This window comes from Nuphar pumila, chromosome 16 (assembly GCF_984573655.1).
Source record: "Nuphar pumila chromosome 16, dmNupPumi1.hap1.1, whole genome shotgun sequence".
NCBI lineage: Eukaryota > Viridiplantae > Streptophyta > Magnoliopsida > Nymphaeales > Nymphaeaceae > Nuphar > Nuphar pumila.
In genome coordinates, this window is record NC_143264.1 from 33,409,417 (window position 1) to 33,418,934 (window position 9,518).

Consider the following 9,518-nt stretch of genomic DNA (forward strand, 5'->3'; position numbering starts at 1 on the left):
TGACAAATTAATCAATAAATTATAATATTCAAAATAGTTATCTTACAAATATGCTTCACACACATATATAGCATTTTAATGATTAAATTGCAAGATTCAAACTAGTTATATTATAAACATGCATCACACACACATATATAACAATTTAATGAATGTATGTATATATTCAAACTAGTTATCCTAAAATCATATTTTACACACATATGACAAATTAATCAGTGAATTAAAATATTTAAAATAGTTATCTTACAAACATGTTTCATACACACATATATAACATTTTAAAGATTGAATTGCAAGAATCAAAATAGTTATCTTATAAACATGTTTCATACACATACATATATGACAATTTAATGAATGTATGTCTATATTCAATCCAGTTAGTTGCAAACATCTTACAAATATATTGCACACAATAACAAATAAAGAAAATACATGTCCATAAGTAATTGACCTTGTTTGTCATTGTAACATCTTTCTTAGAGCATGCACTTGCTCCTTCAATGGTTGATCTTTCATGTCCTCTGACTCTTGAGCATCCTTCTCTAATCTCTCCACATTATCCCTTGAGGATCCTTCTACACACTCTCCACCACAACCTCCTCATTTTTTCGAGGATCCACCTCTGTATAAAGAACCTCACTCTCCTCTTTCGGCCGAGAACCATTAACACCATTCTCCACCTCAGCATATTCATCTTCTATCTTCTCGATAATCTCCTCCACCTCAACCTTAGCATCCTTCCCTTGATGAGATACCTCCTCCACCCTTCCCACCCTCACAGTGTCCACACTCTCCCTCTCTATCTCATCACTATTATTACAGGTGGTCACATCTCCTGCTTCCTCTACCTAGGCATTGAGGTTAGCAACAACATCAGATTCAATCAATGTCTCTCTCAACTTCTTCACCACTGACTACACATTTGAATCCCCCTCCTTAAATGCTTTCAGGATAGGAGACATGATTTTAGCTATAAATTATTCAACCTTTTCCGCAAATTTAGCAGTTATTCTTGTTGCCGTTGAAGGTCTTAGTTGCTTCTTAATTAAGTGCAGACTTCTAGTGATGCAGAGCATCCTGAAGATCTGAGCTTTGAAGATGAAATGGATCCAAATCCAAATCCTAAGATCTGATCCAAGATACAATCCATGGCAGATCCAATTGGATCTCTGTGTACCCAGATCCATTTTTAATATCGTGCTGCAATATCTGAGATATTTGTATCTTTCTCAGAGATTAATTTTATGTTTCGATTTCATTTTGTCATGTTACAGAATCACATTAAATTTGTTTTTGTTTTTGTTTTTGTTTTTTTTTTTGTTTTTGTTTTTGTTTTTGTTTTTGTTTTTGTTTTTGTTTTTGTTTTTGTTTTTGTTTTTGTTTTTGTTTTCGTTTTTGTTTTTGTTTTGTTTTTGTTTTTGTTTTTGTTTTTGTTTTTGTTTTTGTTTTTGTTTTTGTTTTTGTTTTTGTTTTTGTTTTTGTTTTTGTTTTTGTTTTTGTTTTTGTTTTTTTTTGTTTTTGTTTTTGTTTTTGTTTTTGTTTTTGTTTTTGTTTTTGTTTTTATTTTTTAGGTGATGGATTCTATAGATCCGGATAGTTCTGGTGCTCTGTAGGATTCTTTTGTGGCATTGGAGGGTGTATGTGGAACATGGGTAGTTTTTTATTTTTCATAATTGCATTTTTCTAATGCATTTTTGTGTAGGATCCAATTTGCTGCATGTTTTGGATCTGGATCAAGATCCATTTCCAAGGGAGCCCTAGTTGGTGCCATTTGAGAGTGGACTATTTTGGTCTTCATTCAAAATTCAGCCTTGACTAGTCCAAGTCAATATGGTTGTTGGTCACTTAATGACCCTTGGCCAAAAATAACCTAATTCAAACTCATTTTTGGAGCAAAGCTTGGGAAGGTCATTCTATCTTTATGGTGGCGCTTCTCCAAGCTCTAAGCCTATTAATGAATGGAGGTCGATCAAGGGAAGTTGGATTTTGTTCTGAAAATTTTGAAATTTTCTTGGTAGAGAAGAAGTGTTTGAAGGGTGAAGTCATTCTCAGTATTTTGATCGTATCTCCCTAGATACCAGTTCAAATTACATGTTATTTAGCTTGTTGAAAAGTTGAGATCTTGCCCTACAAGTTTTCTGTTTACCATTTTACGTGATTCAGCTCGGTTAAGCCGCTAAAATCTCTGGCAAGTTTCTTGCTGACAACATCAAGCCCTTTTGATGGTGGAAAGCTCGAGTTTATGAGTTTTTTTTAGAATCCCTTTGGTGAATATCGACCTTGTCGTGTTGTTCTGTAAGCACTTGGGTTCGTCATTGCTAGGTGTTTAAGCTGTAGTTTATGGTGTTTCAATTCAGTGTTGATTGCTTCCCAACGACATCCCATTGTCATCTTCTTCCGAATAAAAAAATTGTTGGTTCATTACGTATATTTCATTATTATTTTCTAGGTTTCTTGTTGATTATTAGATGTAAGTTTCACATAGATCATTGGCTATAGTTGGTATGCAATTTTCTAAGTTTTTATGTCATTGAATGGTTCTGCTGCTCACAAGAAATATCCAGTTATATCTTTGATATTATATAACTCGGGTTCCTCTCAAAACCCGAATTCCTGAATCCTGAGTTATCTGGAACAATCCTGAAAAAATGATTGTATCAGCCTCGATACTGGTTGGTTTCTGGCATTCTTTATCTTTCCCGAAAGCTAAGACGATTATCTATAACTTTATAGTTGAGGCCATTACATGAATCGACCTTCTGCACCCTTGAAAAGTGCTGATAAGGTCTTAGACTCACAGGAGTTCACTGTCACCTATTTAGTTCAGAACACACCCAATGGTGTTCGATATTTTTTAATTATCTTGAGATTCCCTGCATAAAAAATCATTTTGTTTGATTTTGTGAAAAGGTAGAACCTAGATCTAAAACTTTTGTGTTCAGAGTCCTAGTTGAATTCTCGTTTAGGTATCTCAATAATATCAGTCTTTTTATTGTTATCGAATAGGTAGAATTTTTAATTCATTTATCAATATCTCATACCATTTCGAGAATTCAAAAATTTGTAGAGACTCATAGATAACTCATAAAAATCCAAATCTTAGTTTGTTGGAAAGGTCTGAATCTAACCTACGTTTTCTTAGTTGGTGGTTTTTGCAAACTCCATTGTCTGATGGGTCAAAAACCCCTTCGAATAGACTGTCCACTGAGTCCGAAAATCTATCATAGATGTGACTGTCTGTCTCAGTCTTGAGCCCGTGGAACAGACACCTCTTATTCGAATCCAGTGATTTTAGATTCGTTTGAAAGGTGTGTGAATTGCTCACAACTTTTCTTTGGACTGCCTCTATCAAAACAGAGTGCATGGGTCCCGAAAATCCTATTTCCTTGAGTCATGTTCGGACTCATCTTCGTGAAAGCTTTCGTGCGTGTTAAGATCCATTTGGATCTTGGATCGTGGATCATGGATCGATGTTCACCGCATCCACATCATCTAGGCTTCTGCTTACTAACGTTGCATTTATTATGGAATATATCAGAAACTCATACTTCTGGCTATGGAGTAGGTTCCCTCTTTATCCACGTGTTAAGCCTCTTTCGTACTCGATTGTACGACCAATCAACCAGTGTATAATCTATATGTTCTTTTGTTTGCTATGTTCCATCAATAGGTATTGTTGCCTCCATGACAATCTCTTCAATCATAATTTTATAATAAATAAATAAATAATTTTTACAAAAATAAAATAGAGAAACTAGTGATTCATATAAAATTCATGTTCATAACAACTAACATTATTCTATATCTTTCTGCTTGACATGAGTTATAACCAGTAAGATGGCGATCCTCTGAGAGATCATTGTTAAGAGAAAATTACTATTGTTGAAATAAAAGGAACAAAAGTGGGTATCAACTCTTTACATTAAAATATCGAAAGCATGCAAAATAAACAGACAAAAACCATTCACAACAGAGCAAGAATAGTTATTATGATTTCACTAAAAAAAAAAGAGTTACACTTTGTAACATAATATATGTCCATAGTGATAAAATTGAAAGCACAAAAAAAGAGCACGGGATAGTATCTAGTGTAAATTTTTCTATAAGGGGTTCTATGAAAAAGTACAAGCTCATAAGCATGAAGATGTTCAGAATCCATCGATCACTCATTAAAAAAAACTTTATTCAATAAATTTAATAATTAAAGGCAAGCAATGCACTAAATACAAATTTTTTGTAGTGTAAAGCTCATGACCACATCAGATGAAAAACTACATGAAAATGAAGGCATACCAAATTAAGAAAATAAAGCGAGAAACATAGACTCACATGAAAATGAATTAAACAAACAAGAAAATAGAATAGGTTATTGAATATGCAAAGATAACTTGAGAGCCATGCAATTCTTTTACAAAATAAATGATTCATGCCAATATTTCAAAAAATAACTGATTCATGCCAAAAAAAATAAAAAAATAATTAATTCAACAGTAAAAATATGTGCTTACAGGAATATCTCAATGTTGATGATGTCTCGAACGCTAAAAAAGTTGTCAATGAAGTGTCGCCACAAGACGTAGAGAAAACAATAGCATCAAAAAAAATTGTCAGAAAATAGTCCCCAATTTTTTTGTCAAGAGTAACACGTTTGAAAAAAATGGGTTAAGGACCACAAAAACTCTAGTTTATATGAAAATAGCCTTAAAATGCTAACCATCTTTTGAAAAAATAAAGTGTTGCATTTAATGCTTGTACAAAGATTCTCGAAAACATGAAAAAAAATCATATTAAAGTCTTGAGAACATTTATGTATTTCATGTCTAATGTGCAAATGTTCGGCAAGTTTGCCAATGAGGTCAGAAGATCCTTATACACAGAGGATGTTAGTGAATCATCTTGTGAACGTAACGAGGACATTCACAAATGAGTGATGACATTCACAACAGAAATTTGTAAATGTCAACATATATTTATAGACGTATGTGAGGAGTATTTAGTTAAAGAAGGTTCACAGGTTTCCTTCGTGAAGGTCATACTATATTTGCGGAGGTCGAATCAGAGTGTGAACGTCAGGAACATTCACAACAGGTGACCACGAATGTCAACACATATTTGTGGACCTCGTTAAGGCAAATTTACTTAAGGGAGGTTCGTAGGGTATTTTCGCGAAGGTCATACTATATTTGCAGAGCTTCACAGGCTTTCAGTTAATGGAGGTTTGCATGACGTGCACACAAATTTTGGGATTGCTGCAAATTCATGAGGCAAACCTGCCAAGCTAGAACCTTTCAATTAGATAAGGTTCACATAGGAGTTGCGAATCTCAGGAGATGCACATGTTCAATATGTGAATCTCCTTTAGTGGGATGAAAATAAACCAAGTTGGCAAATTTGTTTATGAGAAAGTCATGAGGTCCGCAAAATGATCATATGAATCTCCTTTTTATTGAAAGGTTGCAAACTTTCTATAGCGTTTATTGTGCGAACCTCAGTAGGTTTGCATGTGTAAAGAGCAAAAATGTCCTAAAAGTCAATAATCAGATATCCCTAAAACCCCTCTAAGTGGTAGGGTGCAGGAGAGATTGACATTTTGTTGTATGGCCCACCCCTTAATGCTTAAGGCACCATCGGTTACCTAATTTGGTTTTGCTCATCCCCTATGTCATCCCCCATCTTCATTCCTCTCACAAAACTTAAGATGCAAATTGTTTTGATCAAATCTGACCTTAGGATTCAACATGGCCAATTTTGTAAGAAATTGACCCTTAGATCATATTTTTTGGACCAATAAATACAATTTTTTATATCACAAAATTTTGTGTTTTGTCAACCGTTGTTTTGGAATCACCATAAAATCTTGTACCCAGGTCAGATTTCAATGATTTAAATATTGATTTTCACTAAACCAATAATGCAGATCACATCTGTGGAGTTTGATTTGATCAAAACAACATGCATCAATGAAATCTTAAGGCGTGGTATGAAGATAGGGATGATATAGGGGATGAGTGAAACCTATTTATTGGCTACCTTCCTTGCCTACGAGGGAGCTTAACAAGTTGACATGCTCGTTATATATTATTCTATCCATGATTAGATTGAGCAAATTTGACCTCATGGATGTGTTCAGCATGGTCAAAATAGTATTGGATCATAGTTTTTCGATGTATAAATATGGTTTTTGAGGTTTAAAACTTGGGTGCATTGCCCTCGTAAAATCTGACATATACATCAAAAATACATTATCCAAATGTGAGTTTCTATAAACTTAATAAGTAGATCACATTGAAGGGTTAATATGAAAAAAAAAAAAAGACAAACGAGAAAAAATAAAAATATTACAATTTTTTCACTAGGGCATACCTTTACCCACGAGGGTAGCAAAGATCGTCCCATTATATTCATCACAAGACAATGCCCGTACTTGTAGTTAATTTTTCACACCTTTCCGTTTCTGCTGAAGCCAACGGACATGCCTTTTGCTAACTCCCTTGATTAACCACAACATCCCAAAGAAAACCTCGAGCAAGAAATGCTATATGAACCCCTTTTCAGAACCTGTGCCACCAACAAGACTCTTCTTCAACTCCATGCCCACCTTATTGTCTCTGGTTATCTCACACAAACTTCTTTCCCCACCGAACTTAAAGTGACCTCTATCTCCGGTAAGTCCCATCTCCTTGCGGATGCGACGCTTGAACCTGGTTCGAGTCTCCGAACCGGCGAGCCTTCTGCACCAGTGTACAAACTCTGCACCAAGCTCATCAATTCTTATGCGAAAATTGGTAATATTGAGTTTGCCAGATTGGTTTTTGATACCATTTCACGCCCAGATGCTTTTCTTTGTGATGTGATGATGAAGGGTTTTGTGTGGAATGGGTTCTTTGAAGATGCCGTTTTGCTGTATGACAGAATGCAGGTTTTACAGCTTCAGCATGGGAGCTTTACGTTTCCCTCCGTTCTCAAAGCTTGTGGTGGTTTGCGTGATGTTGGTAGGGGTAAAAAGGTGCATGGGAGGATAATTATGGGTGGGTTTGAATATGATTGCGCGATCGAGACTGCCCTCGTTCACATGTACGTGCAGAGTGGCTTTCTAGATGATGCGTACCAAGTGTTTGAGGAAATGCCATGGAGGGACATAGTTTCATGGGGTGCGATGGTGTTGGGCTACGCACGCAATGGTAGAGCTACTGAAAGCCTGCATGTCTTCGCTCAAATGAGTGCTGAAGGTGTAGAAGTCGACTCGGTGACGATGCTGGGAGTAGCCCGATCTTGTGCTGATCTGGGTGCTTTGAAGCAGGGGAAGTGTCTTCATGGTTACATAGTTCGAAAAGAAGCTGCGATCGATGGACCTTTGGTGAATTCTCTTGTTGATATGTACGGTAACTGTGGTGATTTAGGTAGTGCTCGAAAGTTGTTTGACAGGATCTTGCAGGGAGATGTTTTTGCATGGACTGTGATGATTTCATGCTACAACCGCAGCTTCCGTCCTCATGATGCTTTCAAACTTTTCATCCAGATGCAGCAAAAGTCTTCTCTAAATCCTAATTCTGTGACCATGGTGGCTGTTCTTCAGTCATGTTCTCAGCTAGGATGCTTGCGAGAGGGGAAGTCAGTTCATGGTTTCATTATCAGAAGAGGTTTAGATTTTGAGCATTTATGCTCTGGCTTGATTGATATGTATGCTGGTTGTGAGAAACTGGCTGAGTGCTCTAAGGTTTTCAGATGCACACAGCAGAAAACAGTTGCCTCATGGAATTCACTGATCACTGTTTATGCGCAGCATGGATTATCAAACAGCGCTTTGGCTCTCTTCCACCAAATGCATAATGATTATGTCTCTCCTGACTCATTCACGCTGGCAAGTTCTCTCTCTGCTTGTGCAGATTCCAGTTGTTTCATCACAGGAAGTTTAATCCATGGATATATCATGAAAACTGGCTTCCATTCCAATGAATTTATTCAAAACTCACTAATTGATATGTACTGCAAAAGCGGCTTTGTCGATTTTGCATATGAAATATTCAACAGAATTGCAGAGAAAAGCACAATAACATGGAACACTATGATCAGTGGATATTCTCAAAACGGACGTGCAGTTGAGGCCATAACTCTCTTTGATCATATGCATTTGAATCATGTCAAACTGGATTCAGTGGCCTTTGTAAGTGTTGTTCAAGCTTGTACTCTTCTGGGTTCTCTAGAAAAGGGAAAGTGGGTTCATCATAAGCTTATAATGAATGGGATTGAAGAGGACACATATTGTCATACAGCTCTTCTAGACATGTATGCAAAGTGCGGAGATATACTGATGGCTCGGCAAATATTCAAGAACATCAAAGAAAGAAATGTTGTTTCTTGGAGTGCTATGATTGCTGGTTATGGAATGCACGGGCATGTGGATAATGCCGTCTCTTATTTCAATGAAATGATAGTCTCGGGAATAAAACCAAATGGAGTTACCTTCATGAGCCTTTTAGCTGCTTGTAGCCATTCAGGAAGAGTTGAGCAAGGTGAATATTATTTTGACAAGATGATGAGAGAATTTGGAATTGTTCCTAGCTTGGATCATTATGCCTGTATGGTTGATCTGCTAAGCCGTGCAGGTTATCTTGACAAAGCTTATGATTTTATAAAGAAAATGCCTATAAAACCGAATGCAAGCACTTGGGGGGCTCTTCTTCATGGATGTCGGATTCGTGGTAGGATGGATCTGATTAACATTAGTAGGAAAAATATTTTAAATCTTGAACCAGGAAACTCAGGGTATTATGTTCTGTTGGCAAATCTATATGCTGATGATGGAGAGTGGAATGAGTTTAGAAAGGTTAGATCAATAATGAAACATGTAGGACTGAGAAAGGTGCCTGGGTTCAGCATGATTGAGTTGAATAATGGGATTCACAAATTTATTGCAGGAGATACATCTCATCCGCAATCAAAAGAAATTCTTCGTTTTCTAGAGGTTCTCGAGAATCTAATGCATGGACAAGGGGAAATGTCAGATATGGGGAATATCATACAGGAAGTAGAATGTAAGAATGACATCAAAATTCAAAACTCACAGTGAGGCTGGCCATTGCTTTTGGAATCGTCAACACAAGACCAGGGACAATGATACGCATTATAAAAAATCTTTGTGTCTGCAATGAATGCGATGATTTCACAAAGTTGGTTTCAAAAATTACTGGTAGAAACATCATAATGAAAGATTTGAATCGTTTCCATCACTTCAAGAATGGAAATTGTTCATGTAGAGATTATTGGTGATTCATACAGCAGTACAGTCACAAGCTCAGTTTTTTAAAGACTGAGCGCTCGGCATGTTGCTGACCTAACACACACTGAGTTTGGGTACATCCAACAACAAACGGAAAATATGAAAAAGAAAAAAGAGAGGTAAAGCAGACTACATGTTTGTGACAACAGGCATCTTCATGAAGTGAAACTAGGAGGAATGATGCTTGTGTTTGTGAGTTGGTCTCTACTGATAATGTCTATGGCTTTATCAG

General features: G+C 36.3%; 1 protein-coding gene across 1 annotated transcript; it reads left to right on the forward strand.

The window, feature by feature from the left end:
- The first annotated feature begins 6,538 nt into the window (after nucleotides 1–6,538).
- Nucleotides 6,539–9,076, forward strand: LOC149813157 (putative pentatricopeptide repeat-containing protein At1g69350, mitochondrial). The gene is made up of 2 exons (XM_089991069.1): nucleotides 6,539–6,655; nucleotides 6,767–9,076. Exons 1-2 carry the CDS (start codon nucleotides 6,539–6,541, stop codon nucleotides 9,074–9,076), a joined length of 2,427 nt encoding a protein of 808 aa, XP_089847195.1.
- The last annotated feature ends 442 nt before the right edge of the window (nucleotides 9,077–9,518 follow it).

Coding starts and splice junctions, on each gene's coding strand:
- LOC149813157 (XM_089991069.1), top strand. CDS start 6,539: ATGCTATATGAACCCCTTTTCAGAACCTGTGCCACCAACAAGACTCTT. Junction 6,656..6,766: donor CTTTCCCCACCGAACTTAAA/GTGACCTCTATC, acceptor CTCTGCACCAAG/CTCATCAATTCTTATGCGAA.